We start from the raw sequence: 16,437 nt of genomic DNA, 5'->3' as shown, positions 1-16,437 counted from the left end.
ATCAACGCAGTCGATCCCTCCAGGGGCAGAAAAGAACTCTTGAATCTGCTTTTTGATTTTCTGGTCATGGGAAAGTCCTCTGGTGTCACCAAATCCTGGTGTGTCCACAATAGTCAGAGAATATGGAACCTAGAAACCATTCATGTGATTAATTTGATATGCTGTTATCACTGATGTCTGAATTTCAGCTTGATATCTCTGCTTCCCTTCATCTATTAGCACAAACCGGAAGTCATCTTCCCATTGCACTCCCAGAATGTAGTTGATCATGCTGTTGATTATAGTGGTTTTTCCTGCACCTGTGGCTCCGATCATCATAATGGTCTTGTTCACTTTTATAATGTTTTTCCCAAGCGTGCATCTTCTGCAGAATCCACCATTGTTCTGCCATGTTTCATCCAGACTGAGTTTAATTTTAGAAATGATGTGCATACACTTATTATTAGTGTGACATTTTAGCATCAAATAAAGAGGAGAACTTCAAAAATAGGCCAAACAAAATATTGGCAGCACATATCGGCTGACCCTGACCTTGGCATCAGTTATAGAAAAACTCATTAGTCGATGTCTAATTCACAGCAGATGAAGATTGATTCTCATCAGATCTGTGTAAAGGCTAAAACATCATCCGCCTGCTTCATCTCTTCAGTGTTCAAGAGATTCACTCCATTACATTTATTCATTCATCCTAAAAACTCTCACTGCATTCAAAGAGCTCATCTGATTCATTCATTCATTCAGTGGGAGTCAAAGACATGATCTCACTCACCTGTTTCCTAAATAATCCATCTCACAATGATAGTCTGACTCGGGAACAGATCTGACAACAGATTGAATCTGATTATTACATATGATCACATCCAGCACAGAGTTTGAGTTTATTTCAGACTGATTCCACAGATTTAGTCATCTGAAGATGATGAGAAACGTGATTCATGATCAAATATAGAGTGACATTTAACAACCGAAATGATTAAGACTGACTCACCTGGACATCCTTTTATGCCTCGAACCGATTAAGATGATGATGATGATGATGATGATGGAAAGAAGGATAAGAAGAAAAACAATGATGATAGCCAAAAGCCCCGGGAACTGACCTATACAAGTGACAGAAAATAAAATCAGACAGTCAACTTACGAAATTACGAGATGATCCTATGAAATCATGATATATGAATATGATGAAAACAACATCAGCAAACAAAACCACAGCTGTCACGCTCTTAATGATTTACCTGAAGGTTGTCGATCTGTAATCACTTTATTCAGATCATCTTTAATAAAACACAATGATCAATATGAGACAAACCATTGAAAGTGTATTGAGTGTGAACGAGATGTGCAGTGTTTTATTAGTGAATAATCAGACGTTTATCAGTTGAAACTCACCTGAGTTTGGAGTCTCTGCAGTCTCATTCCTTCACTGAAAAACACAATCATCATCATACTGTTTCTCTCACCTCTGAACATGGTCTTCAGTCTGAACTGTGATGACAGAAAGATACATTAAAGAAGAAATTATAAAATTAAATTCATATTAAACAGATGAATGTTGAGAGATTGATTTACTCCATCATCAGAATGACAGATGATGTGATGATTCAGATTCACACAGCGAGACGATCAGATGAGACTGAAATAACAGAATCTCTCAGTTTGTGAGGATTCCCTGGATCTGCTATGAGATGATTATCCTGAATACATGAAACACCATTAGATCATGAGTGTGTGAATAATGGTGTAGTTTGAGGACAGAAACACACTCACCTCTGAATACCAGCTCTGCTCACCGTGACTGACTGTGGGTACTTGACACTGGACTTCAGGCATTTTGGCATTTCCCTCTCCCCAGTCTTCCTCCAGACTCTGGCACCTTGATTTCCCAATGACATGCAAAATTTGAGCAACAGTCCAGTGCTGCTTCTCTGTAGCCCAGGTCAGGCGCTTCTGCCACTGTTTCTGGTTCAAAAGTGGCTTGACCTGGGGAATGCGGCACCTGTAGCCCATTTCCTGCACACGCCTGTACACGGTGGCTCTGGATGTTTCTACTCCAGACTCAGTCCACTGCTTCCGCAGGTCCCCCAAGGTCTGGAATCGGTCCTTCTCCACAATCTTCCTCAGGGTCTTTTCATGAGAACCTCTTCTCGTTGTGCAGCGTTTTCTGCCACACTTTTTCCTTCCCACAGACTTCCCACTGAGGTGCCTTGATACAGCACTCTGGGAACAGCCTATTCGTTCAGAAATATCTTTCTGTGTCTTACCCTCTTGCTTGAGGGTGTCAAAGATGGCCTACTGGTCGGCAGTCTTACCCATGATTGCGGTTTTGAGTAATGAACCAGCTGGGAGTTTTTAAAAGCCTCAGGAATCATTTGCAGGTGTTTAGAGTTAATTAGTTGATTCAGATGATTAGGTTAATAGCTCGTTTAGAGAACCTTTTCATGATATGCTAATTTTTTGAGGTTTTCATGAGCTGTATGCCAAAATCATCAATATTAAAACAATAAAAGGCTTGAACTACTTCAGTTGTGTTGTAATGAATCTGCAATATATGAAAGTCTAATGTTTATCGGTACATTACAGAAAATAATGAACTTTATCACAATATGCTAATTTTTTGAAAAGGACCCTGTATACTGACAAAAAGCACCGTCTTTCGGTTGAGACGTTAAACCGAGGTCCTGATTCTCTGTGGCCATTAAAACCCCAGGATATCCTTCAAAAAAGAGAAGAGGTGTAACCAGGCATCCTGGCCAAATTCACCCATTGGCCTCTGACCATCATGGCCTCCTAATCGTCCCCATATTCTGATTGGCTTCATCACTCTTTCTCCTCTTCACCAGTAAACTGGCGTGTGGTGGGCGTTCTGGCGCAATATGGCTGCAGTCGCATTATCCAGGTGAATGAGGAGATTCCCCCCTTCTATGTAAAGTGCTTTGAGTACCCAGAAAAGCACTATATAAATGTAAGGAATTATTATTATTATTATTATTATTATTATTATTATTATTATTATTATTATTATTATTATTATTATTATTATATTGAGCTTTGTGAGCCTGCTAAACCAGGTTGGATTTGTTTGGTTTTGTCAACTCTAAACCTACTCTGCAACTCTGAGATTGTTCATCTTGCTTCATGCTGCAGGTCACAGATGTTCGTGTCTGACTTGTTGAAACACACTCACCTGATCATAAACTCCTCCCTCTTACAGCTCTTACCAGGAAGAGACTGACGTGTTCTTTCTCCTTTCTGTCACACTGACTCTCTTCTCTACTGACAAACAACCAGCCATCAGTGAAGAACCAGGAGAAACACTTTACAGAAGGACTTTTGTTCAGTTTGTTTCTGAATAGACGGTAGATCTCTGTGATTCTCGTGGAGATTTGTTTTTCAGTCTGTCGTTCAGAAAGTGAAAGTAAAGTTTAGATCGCTGGAGCTCAAAGAGTCAAAATGGCTTCACTATCTGAAGATGATATTTCTTGTCCTGTATGTCAGGAAGTCTTCAAGAATCCTGTTCTTTTATCATGTAGTCACAGTGTCTGTAAAGAGTGTCTTCAACAGTTCTGGAGAACCAAGAAAACTCAGGAGTGTCCCGTCTGCAGGAGAAGATCCTCAAGAGAAAATCCTCCAAATAATCTTGTGTTAAAAAACTTGTGTGAGTCGTTCCTGAAGGAGAGAAATGAGAGACGTTCATCAGGATCTGAGGAGATCTGCAGTTTACACAGTGAGAAACTCAAACTCTTCTGTCTGAAGGACAAACAGCCGGTGTGTGTAGTGTGTATGAAATCAAAAAAACACATCAAGCACACAATCAGACCCATCGATGAAGTTGTCCCATCCTATAAGGTGAGAGAAATTAGTTTTTCAACTTCATGTTGTTTTAAAGTCCTGTTTACGTGTTGATTTGATTGATCAGAGCTGGTTGTGTTTAGTCCAGCTGAACTCCATTATCAATAAAGTTTCATAGATTTGGGGAATTAATAACTACAGGACAAATAGATTTACACACAGACCCAGTTGGTATCGGATAACTATTTTTACTTCAATAAATACACTATGTTCCAAATTATTATGCAAATTATATCTTTCTCTGATTTTCATAATTAGTCAATGCAAATGACAGTCAGTATAATTTTTATGAGATTTTTATGAGGTGTATGAGATTTTCACAAAAAAAAACCCAGAAGAAATCAGGATGGGGGCAAATAATTTTGCACTGCATTATATGATCATATCACTGTATCGTCTTCTCTTTCACTGTAATCTGGTGTTTTATGAATTTTGTTTAATTCTAGGAGGAGCTGAATACAGCACTGAAATCATTACAGGAGAAACTTAAGTGCAATAAAATATTAAAAGGAAAGTTTGCTAAAACAGCTGAACACATGAAGGTGAGGAAACAGAATGGAGAGTGATTTGGATTCCAGCTGTAGGATCACTATATACAGTTGTGATCTGATATATTTAATATAATGGATTAGTTGATCTCAGATGTGAATGATGTGATCGTGTCGATGTGTGTCGATGGAGACGATTGAAGTGAATGTGGTTTGATTTCAGTCTCAAGCTGAGCACACAGAGCGTCAGATTAAACAGCAGTTTGAGAAGCTTCATCAGTTTCTCAGAGATGAAGAAGAAGCTACAATCACTGCACTGAGGGAGGAAGAGGAGCAGAAGAAGCAGATGATGAAGGAGAAGCTGGAGGAGATGAACAGACACATCTCAGCTCTTTCACACACAATCAAAGACATGGAGGAGATGATGAAAGCCAGTGATGTCTGCTTTCTAAAGGTCTGATTTCAGATGATTGATTGATTGATTGATGATTGATTGAGTTGTTGATGATCAATGGTGTGTTTGTTCTGCAGGAGTTTCCAGTCTCAATGGAAAGGTGAGTGATCTGCTGGTGTCTCTGGTCTCTCTGCTTCTGATCCAAAGCCACTGCAGTTCTGACTCCTGAATGTTCTTCCAGAGTCCAGATCTCACAGCCGGATCCACAGACGCCTTCTGGAGCTTTGATTGATGTGCCACGTTACTTGGGCAACCTGCCGTTCAGAGTCTGGAAGAAGATGCAGGACATCGTCCAGAACAGTGAGTCTGAAGAGTTCTCCTAAAAAAGAGTTTTCTCTTAAAACCTATTCCCAAAGCTGCTGAGACAAACTTTTACTCAGGAATAGAGAGAAGTCTTTAGTTGAGAGTAAGGGGCGGGGTTGAGCTCAGTAATATGGATGATGTCAGCATGCTCATTAGCTATGCACACTGTGATTGGCTGATAGGGATTTCTCTGTCAGAGATTTATTCATATAAATATTGTAGAGTATGATACTATTTTGCCAAATTCAAATAAAGGTTTTACAATAAAAATGTGTGTTTAAAAATAAAGCTACGTGTCACTAATTAAACAACTAAATGTTCAGCTAATTGTCAGCCTCTTAAATGTGTGCTTCTCGTAAACAATTCGTGGATATATGAATATCCTTTTACTAATAGTAGAATGATCATTTCTGAATGCATGCAAACATAAAAGACAACCAAACTTTATACAAGGACCCTTGCACACTGAGTCAGAATTTTTTTTTGTAGGCATTTTTTTGTATTCATCATTCAAAACATTTGTCACGCATCAAATTATTTCACACCAGTCACGTAGTAATTCTTCCGATACAAAAAGAAAGAAAAAAAATCAATAAAAAGTCAAATGAAAACAATACAAAATGGAATATTCAAGCAGTGAGGATGATTTTCTTCTTAAAAAGAGAAAAAAAGAAAGGACATTGGGTCCATCCAGTTATAAGATAAGGAGAGGAAGGAGAGAGTAGTTTTTTGTGCACCTCCTCAAAGGATCTCTGAGATTATCCCAGCAATTTAAAGTTTACTTAAGAACGTCAGTGACTTTGATGCTTTGCCAGAATTACTGGAGCCACAGATTATAAAGAAGACCACTAGTTTCTGTGAACTCAAGTGTACAAGGACCGTTACATGATGGCTCTAAACTGTCCTAACACCTCTCAGAATGCTTGCTATGGATGCAAAAAATGCAGAAAATCGAACCCGATCCGATTGTTTTTATGACGTCCTGGAGGCAGTATGTAAACGTGATTGACGTGAAACGTGAGGTAGTATTTGTTTTTGTGTTTTTACCCGAAAAAAAAAAAAAAAAATTGGGACAATGACCTTTCAAAAGGACAAATTTGGAGATAACTCCCAAAAGAATATAAAAATACGCATGCCTATGTGTGCAAATAAATGCAGTGTGTTTATAAAACTTTTACATTCTGAGGCAGATTATCGGCAATAGCCAATTTAGGATAGTTTGGGATTTGGTCTCAGTGATTTAGGAGTCCTCTTCACTACTGATGTTTCACAGATTTAGGAGCTTAAATGCTTTGTGAAATACTCTTAGAGCAAAAATGTAGGAGTCCTATATAAATTTAGGACTGACACGACCCTTTTAGCTCTAAGATGTTTTGTGAATACGGCCCTGAGCTCTTATACACACACACTGGAAATCATGATGATGAAGATGAGGCCATATTGACAGATTTCAGCATTATGAACCAGATCATCTACTGCACCAAAACCAGCAGCTCACTTTTACAAATAATCAATCCCACAATTCAGTCTGATTCACTCTCATATGTAGTCTAAAGTCACATAAACATTATTTCCTATTTGATTATTGCTGTTTATATGCTACTTTAATTAGGTTTTATTTGTATATATTTTTATTTATTCAATTTTGAAATAATAATTATTTTCTATTTAAGTTCATTTTTAGCATGTGTAATTATAAATCATTTTATTTCAGTTTTAGGTTGTCATTTGAATTCTTCATGTTAATTTATTTTATTTATTTAGAGTAGTTGCCAAAACAACATTTCTGAACATTTAAATTTTAATAAATTGATTGTAAGCTTTATTTTAATTACTGAATAATTAAATAAATAACTAAATATTTTTAATTGTAGTTTTTGTTAATATCAGCAAGCTTATTACTATTATCATTATCATTATTATAGTATTATTTCATTGCATTATTGTAGAATAATATCTACTGTTTATTTATTTTAGACAGAATTCAGTAAATACCTTTGTGATTCATAAAAGAGAAACACTGAGGACAACGATAAAGATATGAACATTATTTACTGCATATCTCTACATGAAAACATGAAATCACTGTGTAAAGATCTGTTTATTAAAATGATCTTCTGACTCTAATTGAATCTAAATGAGAGTAAATGAAAGTGTTTTGAGTTTGTGTCTGTCAGTGTTTGTGATTGAACTTTCAGTATTGATAAATCAGACAGAGAATGACTGACAGTGATGAGAGGAAAATGTCTGATGTGTTTGATCAACAGGACGAGTGTCATAATTCATAATCATCTGTGTTGGGTTCAGTCTTGATCATTATATGAACATCAGAATAACAGCAGCATCTGTTGATTGTGTCTCATCAGCTCCTGTCATTCTGGATCCAAACACGGCTCATCCAGTTCTCCTTCTGTCTGATGATCTGACCAGTGTGACATTCAGCTTCGACAATCAACCTGTTCCTGATAATCCTGAGAGATTTGACTATGATCTCTGTGTTCTGGGTTCAGAGGGTTTTAACTCAGGAACACACTGCTGGGATGTGGAGGTTAAACAGAGTTCAGTCTGGAGTATTGGAGTAACTACAGCATCAAACCAGAGGAAGGGAGGTGTTTTCTTCAACACTGGTGTCTGGTGTGTGTGGTATGGAGGGTCTCCAGGTTCTGGTTTTGGTGTTAAACAGCGTCTTGATCGTGTGAGAGTGAATCTGGACTATGACAGAGGAACGGTGTCATTCTCTGATCCTGTAACTAACACACATCTACACACATTCACAACCTCCTTCACTCACACACTCTTACCATTCTTCTGTACTATTGATGATTCTTCCTCTCTGAGGATCTTATCGATCAATAGTCAGTAATCTGTAGATCTGGATCTTCCTGCTTTCATCTTTCATCATGTTTCAATATTTAATCCAGATCACATCAGTAAGAGACTGTTGATCTGAACATCAGACCAGAAAACAACTACATTTATTCATCTTTACAAATGAACAATTATTCAAACACGTGATGAAGGGCTCAAATAAATCATCTTCATCATATCTGACCAATGAGAAACAGTCAGATCATATTTTCTCTAGTGTTATTCCACTATTGATTCAACACATTCTCAGTGTTTGTTGTCAATGAAGAATTGTTGATTTCAGTTCTAGAGATTAATGATCATTTGTTTCTTGAAGTAAATGGATGTAAAAGGTTCTCGCTGATCCACAATGTTGAATCAAGTATGAATATTTACTCTAGAAATACCTGATTCAGCTGTTTATGAATCTGATTCTCAGATCAAATGATGACTATGAATCTATGAGAACAAATATTAATAATCGCTTGTAGAAACTAACAGTGTCATTTTGTTCTTGTTGTTCTTCCAACAAATTATTTAAGCCACATTTATTTCTTTAGACTTTCATATAATACAGATTAATGTAATTGAATAAATGACTTTTTTTTATCAGTGTTTCCTGTCACAGTTATTTCTTGTTATGATTTTCAACCTGTAATTATCCTCAGATTGATCTCAAAGCAAAAAGAGGTGCTAAAGTCAGATTTTGAAATGAAATGATAATCATCTTAATTGAAGTGATGAAGGACTCTGAAAGTCTGACACTAACAGCGTTTAATACTGGAGTGTAGAGCTGCTTTGACACAATCTGCATTGTCAAATATAAGCGCTATATAAATAATGACTTGAAGTTAACACTGCTTTAAATGTTTGAACATGATTAAGAGTTGAAAACATTCAACATTTAGAAGCAAAGAGCAATCAAATGAAAGAGCATCATTCAGAAAAGTCTATTTTTATTTGTGTATCTTCACAATAACAGTGAAGCAGCACACTTTTGTAAAATAAAGAATGAAGCTTTATTCAATTTCTTTTTTTCCAAAACATGTCTTTTAAGGACTGAATTCAACATGGTGCGATGTGGCAATAACAGAGAAATAATTAAATTGAATGGACATTTTCCAGAGCTCAATCTCGTAGAGTATGAATGTGAGTTTGACCAACGACGTTATAACAAGCCCAACAACTAAACAGATATGAGCGACAGGTTTAATTCATCTTTCTATCAAATACAGTGTAGGAACATCTAGAAGCAATATGAATGCTCCTGAGATACATTTCCAGTGTCCCAGAAAAGGGTATGAATACTTATGCAACTGATCTTTTCAGTTTTTTATTTCTAATAAAGTTGCAAAGTTGTTACAAACCTGTTTTGTGCTTGTCATGGTGGTGTATGAGATGTAGATTGATGTGGAGAAAAAAGTGATTTAATAGTTTAACATAATGCTGCAACAAAACTAAACGTGCCAAATAAAGGGGTGTGAATACTTTTGCAAGGCACTGTATAATATCAATAAATGAACAGGTTTGCATTAAACACACTGTTGCCAGAATCATAAAGTCACCAGGAGTCCAGCTGCAGTTCAAGTTTAGTCAGATTTTCTTTACTTCTGGTACTTATGATGAAAGCACTCATCCAGGGCTGGACTTAACCTGAACAAACTCCAGGAACACAATAACTATGTGCTCTTTTACACCTAACCCTTATTTTACTCACTCGCTCTCATAATCTCATCATTCAGAATTCATTATCATTCACAACCAGTAATTATTCAACCTGATGCTGTTCTAGAGCAGTGGAGGAGCCAGGATGTTTTCATTTTATATTCATTTCAATATAAAACTGTGTTTGACTATGAAATACTGGAGAGTTTTAGTCACTAAAACACAACTGAGTGAAAACTGTACTGTACCTGTTTGCTGATGTTTGACCATGTCTATAGGTTTATTAATAAAGCTTCGCATTTGGATCCGACTCTTCCTTGCTCCATAACAATAAACAGGAGAAATGGAGATGTGACAATAGTCAACAGCTGAGTGATGTTTGTAAATAGCGGTCAAAAAACTGTGCACCTCCCCTTTTCAGAAACACCTGTTACCTGAGGAAATGTTCCCACCTTTATTCTGCAAGGATTTAACCAAGAGTGACCCCTACTGGACACACATAGACATAACAATGGAAAGTAAAAACTAAAATAGCTCTTGCAGTAACTGATTACGTCTCACTTTTTATGAAATGTAACGCATTACTTTTGAGTTACTGTTTTAAATCTGGGCAGGGCTTGCTTGTTTGATTTTAATATAAAAAAGTTATTTTACAATTGTAAAACACTTTTACATCAAAAGTGAAATTGAAGGAAATGTAAATTCTCGTCTGTACAGTAGAGGGCGCAGATTAAACTAAATGCATGAAGAACAGAAGCAGGAGAAGAAAGTTCAATTTTCAAGTTCAAATGTCTTATTTTTGCTTAGTATGGATGAACTGGATCATCGAAGGTCCGAAGCAAGAACATTGGTTTATAAAATAGGATTAAACAAATAATTGATACTTGTCTTATTTACCGTATTTAATTATTGCAGGTTTGAAAAATATTCAGAGTTTGACTGTTTTTATTCATTTTGAGGACTGCTGAATCTGTTTGTGTGCAGGTGAGATACATGTCCTTCTCAAAAAATTTGCATATTGTGATAAAGTTAATTATTTTCTGTAATGTACTGATAAACATTAGACTTTCATATATTTTAGATTCATTACATTACAACTGAAGTAGTTCAAGCCTTTTATTGTTTTAATATTGATGATTTTGGCATACAACTCATGAAAACCCAAAATTCCTATCTCAAAAAATTAGCATATCATGAAAAGGTTCTCTAAACGAGCTATTAACCTAATCATCTGAATCAACTAATTAACCCTAAACACCTGCAAAAGATTCCTGAGGCTTTTAAAAACTCCCAGCCTGGTTCATTACTCAAAACCGCAATCATGGGTAAGACTGCCGACCAGAAGGCCATCATTGACACCCTCAAGCAAGAGGGTAAGACACAGAAAGAAATTTCTGAACGAATAGGCTGTTCCCAGAGTGCTGTATCAAGACACCTCAGTGGGAAGTCTGTGGGAAGGAAAAACTGTGGCAGAAAACGCTGCACAACGAGAAGAGGTGACCGGACCCTGAGGAAGATTGTGGAGAAGGACCGATTCCAGACCTTGGGGGACCTGCGGAAGCAGTGGACTGAGTCTGGAGTAGAAACATCCCCAGGTCAAGCCACTTTTGAACCAGAAACAGCGGCAGAAGCGCCTGACCTGGGCTACAGAGAAGCAGCACTGGACTGTTGCTCAAATTTTGCATGTCATTCGGAAATCAAGGTGCCAGAGTCTGGAGGAAGACTGGGGAGACGGAAATGCCAAAATGCCTGAAGTCCAGTGTCAAGTACCCACAGTCAGTGATGGTCTGGGGTGCCATGTCAGCTGCTGGTGTTGGTCCACTGTGTTATATCAAGGTCAGGGTCAATGCAGCTAGCTATCAGGAGATTTTGGAGCACTTCATGCTTCCATCTTCTGAAAAGCTTTATAGAGATGAAGATTTCATTTTTCAGCACGACCTGGCACCTGCACACAGTGCATTACCGCCTCATATCTCTCAAATGGACCATTGACACCCTAACTACAAAATTTCCTGATTACCCTATTAATCCACATTGAATCATCCTTGATTCTTATACCTGCTGAGAGTCTTCATTGAGCTTCATCTGGCACTGCATGTTCAGCTCCACCCTCTTGGCAGGATTTACATTAGAATAAAAAGAAGAGAAAAAGAAAAGTGTATACAACAGTATATTTCCTACAGTACATTTTAACATGTTCAACTGTTTCATTGACGTCACATATCCTTACAGAGCCCTGTTGGGTGTTTGCTTTTTAAATGCATTGTGCTATTCAATCTTGTATTCCCCAATCATAACCTTGTGATTATGTTCTCCTCAGCTCTGCTCCATCCTGATACTCTTCCCTTACCCACTGTTGACTGTATTTGGTATAAATGCCTTCCTTTGGTATCAGTGGCCCAATAAAGCAGCCATACTGCCAATATCTTCTTTTGGATAGCTGATTTAATTTCTGACCTACTAAGGGGAATCTGGATGTCAACATTGTCTCTTTCTCAGGCTTTTTTTTTTTTTTTTTTTGCTAAATTGTCTGCCTCTTCATTCTCTCTCAACCCAATATGAGCTGGAACCCATAAAAATATCTCTATTATCATATATTGTCTTGTTTCTGACTTCTGCTCAATCAAACTTATTAGAACTGAACTAGAATCTGAACATATTATTGCCACTGATATTTTAACTTCACTAATCCACCTTATTGCCATAATTATTGCAAACATCTCTGGAGTATACACTGACACACAGTCTGATATTCTATTATTCTTATTCACTTTTGAGCCCACATGACTTGTTTTTGGATCTTTTGAAGCATCTGTGAAAATGTGCAAATACTTTAACCCCATATATTCCCTTACATCATATACCTCCATTTCATAGGGCCCTTCCTTTTGTCTTCTTTCTAATACGCTTTGATCAACTTTTGGTTGGGGCATAACCCACAATGACACTGGGGATAAAGGAATTATTGGAGCATATCCAACCTCTTCCAGTCTCATATCTCTTATTAACTTTTTTAGAAGCATGATTTTCCCTCTGACCACTTAAATTTGCCCAATAGGAAACTATGAATTGTTGTCTTCTTATCTGTAGTGGCATTTCTCCTATAGCTCTACCTGAAGAGCTGAGACTGGAGAGGTTAGACATGCCCCACAACAAATTCTTAGGACTTGAGGCTGAATTATATCCAATTTAACTAAATTTGATTTGTTTGCAGAGCAGTATACTAAACAGTGGCCCAACAGTCTTCTTCTTCTTGAAATTTTATTAGCGATTGACAAACATCAAAATGGTGTATTTCCCACCAACTGGTATGGAGTGTGGATCAACATGACTTATTACTATTATTTTTTTGTATATCTCCCACAAATTAGATTTTTAAGAAACTGAAAAATAAAACTATAACTGTCACAAGGAGGGTCAGAGACGTGCGGATCCATTTGCAGCATTTAATGAGAATAAACAAACACCAAACAAACACTAAGAGGCAGGCAGAAATCGTGGTCAAAACAGGCAGAAAGGTCGGGGCTGGCAGCGAGAATCAAAACACGGGAAGGAGTCCAGGAATCAAAAACACAGGAAATCAAACACGGGAATAAATGCTCGGAAATAATGACCAGAAGGAACAATGTCGCCTCTGGCTTGCTTAGTTGGGGACATTTTCCAGCGATATCGTATACTATTTGAACTGAACTGACGATGATATCACTGAATTCATTGATGAACTGCCTTTAACTGAAAATTGATTGTTACAATAATGTGTTACTTACACAATATGGTGCTGTTTAAATACTGTGCAGTTGCTTTGACACAATCTGTATTGTAAAAGGCTGTAGTGCCTGGAGCCCATCAGACATGAAATAACTAGTTATATTCCTTAAATGACTTCTCCCCCGATTATCTCCGTGATTAACACCTAAGTGCTATGAGCCAGACCTCTGGTCACTATCCAACTCATCCCCCCACCATCAAGATAAGACTCTTACAGAAGATACAGATACAGATACACTTTCCTTATTCAGACATACAGTCCCACATACAGTTATATAGAAATGTACACATATCAACGTGTTACCTTTTCTTATATTGTTGTTTCTGTTATGTATGTCGGCCTCAAACATTAATCCGTAATAGGTGAATTATTGTGCATGCTAAGACTCTCAAATTTAGAATCACTCAGTCAAACGAGAAGATACATAGATCATGTTTGGTGTCTATGAGCAGCATTTATTATTCCCTAAATGTTAATGTTTGTGGCATCTTAATAACTCCTTGCTTTATATGTATTATTGAACTTTTGAAAGTTTTGTGGCCGAACAACCAATCAGCTTCCACATGCGAAACACCATTTTGAGAGACAAAGACTTTCAATCTTCCCTCCAAAACTGAGATCAACCGGATTGGACAAGGTCCAACTGTGGGCGTGAACGACCTACAGGTTTATAAACCTTCCCTCATCTCTCTCTCATGCTCTTGCCTTCTGGACACCTAGCAGTGGAGATGATGAGGCCTGCAATACTCTCAAGGAACTGGAAAGGACTTTCTGAACTGAACACATACGGAACCAATGCACAACAACAACAAGCTTGCAAGTATCCGTCCTTTCTACAAACGTAGATAGCTGCGTTTAAGGCGTTTTATAAAAGAAACGATTTCAGGTTGTTCAGAACCGTTTTCATTCCTGTCCCTTGCAAACTCACTTTCTGTCTCTCTCTCTTACTCTCTCTCTCTCTCTCTCTCTTACTCTCTCTCTCTCTCTCTCACGCGTTCTCTGTCTATTTGTGTTTTATGTACGTTTGTCTATGTGCGATCGTTTGTAAGTAGAATAGTTTAATAAACAACCATATATTCACATATAATGATTCTCTGTGCTGAATGCTTACATTACAAAAGTCACTTAAACTGTTTCGATCTCATATTGCTACCTTAAGCCCTATTCTGTTCAATTGTTTTAACTCCGTTCTGATTAGTAAAAATACGTTGCCGTGACGACGGGCCAACGTCAGAGTAATGGGTATCACTGAACAATTTGCTGGACAAAGAAACCAGTCGATATCATTATTACTGTTACTGATAAGAAACTGGAAATTGCGTATATTTAATGACGATTATTATACACGATTTCCTGTGAGTTAAACTACTTTCCCTGACTGAAATGTATGTTTTAAATAACTCATTTCATCCTATTCATTGGTCATAAGACCTGGTGGAGTTTTGCAGTGTATATGTGATGAGAGAAACAGTCTCATGCATATACACACATATATTGATCATCTTAAATTCTTTGAGCTAACCAAAATTCTCTACAGGCGCTATATAAATAAAGGTGACTTGACAATAAGACTTCGCCGAGTGGCTGTGTGTGTGAGAAGCTTAAATGCAGTCAGTGTGATGAGGTGCAGCTGTGAGCGGTAATCAGTAAAGTGAGAGCAGGTGAATGCAGTGATTAGTGCAGTGGCTTGTGGGGAATGAAGTCCATGAAGTGTGGTGCAAGAGTTCATGATGACAGGGAAGACCAGATACGTGACAATAACACTCAGTTCTTGAGATATTTTACAAAATATACTTTGGTATAAATAACATTTTATTTTATTTTATTTTTTTTAAATTCTGAATGAGCAACCTTCTTTCAATCTCATATTTCTGCATTAAATAATGTTCCACTGTTTTCTCTTGCCCACAATAATCACACCTTCCCGTATCATGTTTACCCATTTTATAAAGTGTACTATTTAACCTTGTGTGTCCAAAATAGTCCAATATTACTATTTCATCTCTCCTGTTTTTCCATGCACTTCTCATCTCTCCCACTTTCCTTTGAATTCTATAAAACCATCCACCTTTTTTCTCCTTATCCCACTGTTTTTGCCACCTTTCCTTCAGTCTCTCCACGATAATATGCTTAATTAATTCTTACTTAAATGAACAATTAAATTAATGTAATTGTTTTTAACCACTTCTTTTGCTACTTTATTTGCAGTTTCATTTCCTTGGACACCAAAATGTGCAAACACCCACAAAAATTCTACTGTAACCCCATCAAACAACTGCGCTGATGATGGCCAATGATGGAGAAATAACTGCGCTGATGATGGACAATGATGGAGAAATAACTGCGCTGATGATGGTGAATGATTTACAGATCTTAAGAATCACTGACAAGCAGCTGAACGTGTGTGGTACGTAAGCACTCCCTCTGCATTGTAACTTTACATGCGATCACAGTAATGAGACTAAAATGTCGGCAATTCAAAACGGCAGATTCAACAAACCGCATATTAAAAGCGGCTAGAGCTCCTAATTAAATATATATTTTTATCAATGTGCCAGCTATAGAGTTGAGCCAGTCTGTGAAACAGTCAATCAGAGCAGAGCTCATTAATATTCATGAAGCTTCCAAATAAGGCAATAACAGAGCATTTCATTCTAGGGACAAATCCTAGGGTTGTAAATGGACCTGTAAAACCGTTTCTGAAAATGTCTTGCCCTTTCCTATGCCATATACCTTCTATGTATATATAAGAGAACAATTTAAAATATAGTATAAATGAATTCTATGGCACCTTTAAAACCGAACGCATGGATGCAATGTACTGATACATGTCTGATAGTCTCCCAGTTGTTTACATTCATCAACACGGGTAATTCGTAAATCATTTTTTGTGTATTTCTCCTTTCATGAGATGCGAAACTTACTCGTGTGCTGTGTGAGAGGCACTCAGAAAACCGGACCGAATTAAGTTCTCCTTTGTGTTGTCAAATTTATCCATATGTCTGCTCTTCTTTTACTCCCAGATATTGAGATTTTTAATGTTTAATGAGACGTGCAGC

General features: G+C 37.3%; 1 protein-coding gene across 1 annotated transcript; it reads left to right on the top strand.

Annotated features, from left to right (window-relative positions):
• Nucleotides 1-3,153: 3,153 nt before the first annotated feature.
• Nucleotides 3,154-8,966, top strand: LOC141327990 (E3 ubiquitin-protein ligase TRIM35-like). Its single transcript, XM_073835380.1, has 6 exons — nucleotides 3,154-3,849; nucleotides 4,299-4,394; nucleotides 4,564-4,794; nucleotides 4,872-4,894; nucleotides 4,976-5,094; nucleotides 7,464-8,966. Exons 1-6 carry the CDS (start codon nucleotides 3,454-3,456, stop codon nucleotides 7,958-7,960), a joined length of 1,362 nt encoding a protein of 453 aa, XP_073691481.1. The 5' UTR covers nucleotides 3,154-3,453; the 3' UTR covers nucleotides 7,961-8,966.
• Nucleotides 8,967-16,437: the final 7,471 nt, after the last annotated feature.

This window comes from Garra rufa, chromosome 1 (genome assembly GCF_049309525.1).
Source record: "Garra rufa chromosome 1, GarRuf1.0, whole genome shotgun sequence".
Classification (NCBI taxonomy): domain Eukaryota; kingdom Metazoa; phylum Chordata; class Actinopteri; order Cypriniformes; family Cyprinidae; genus Garra; species Garra rufa.
This window is presented reverse-complemented; position numbering and strand designations above follow the sequence as displayed.

Bases quoted from the DNA above. Each gene is read 5' to 3' on its own strand.
- LOC141327990 (XM_073835380.1), top strand. From the start codon at position 3,454: ATGGCTTCACTATCTGAAGATGATATTTCTTGTCCTGTATGTCAGGAA. The intron at 4,795-4,871 runs GTCTGATTTCAG...TTTGTTCTGCAG, and splicing joins GTGATGTCTGCTTTCTAAAG to GAGTTTCCAGTCTCAATGGA. The intron at 5,095-7,463 runs GTGAGTCTGAAG...GTGTCTCATCAG, and splicing joins GCAGGACATCGTCCAGAACA to CTCCTGTCATTCTGGATCCA.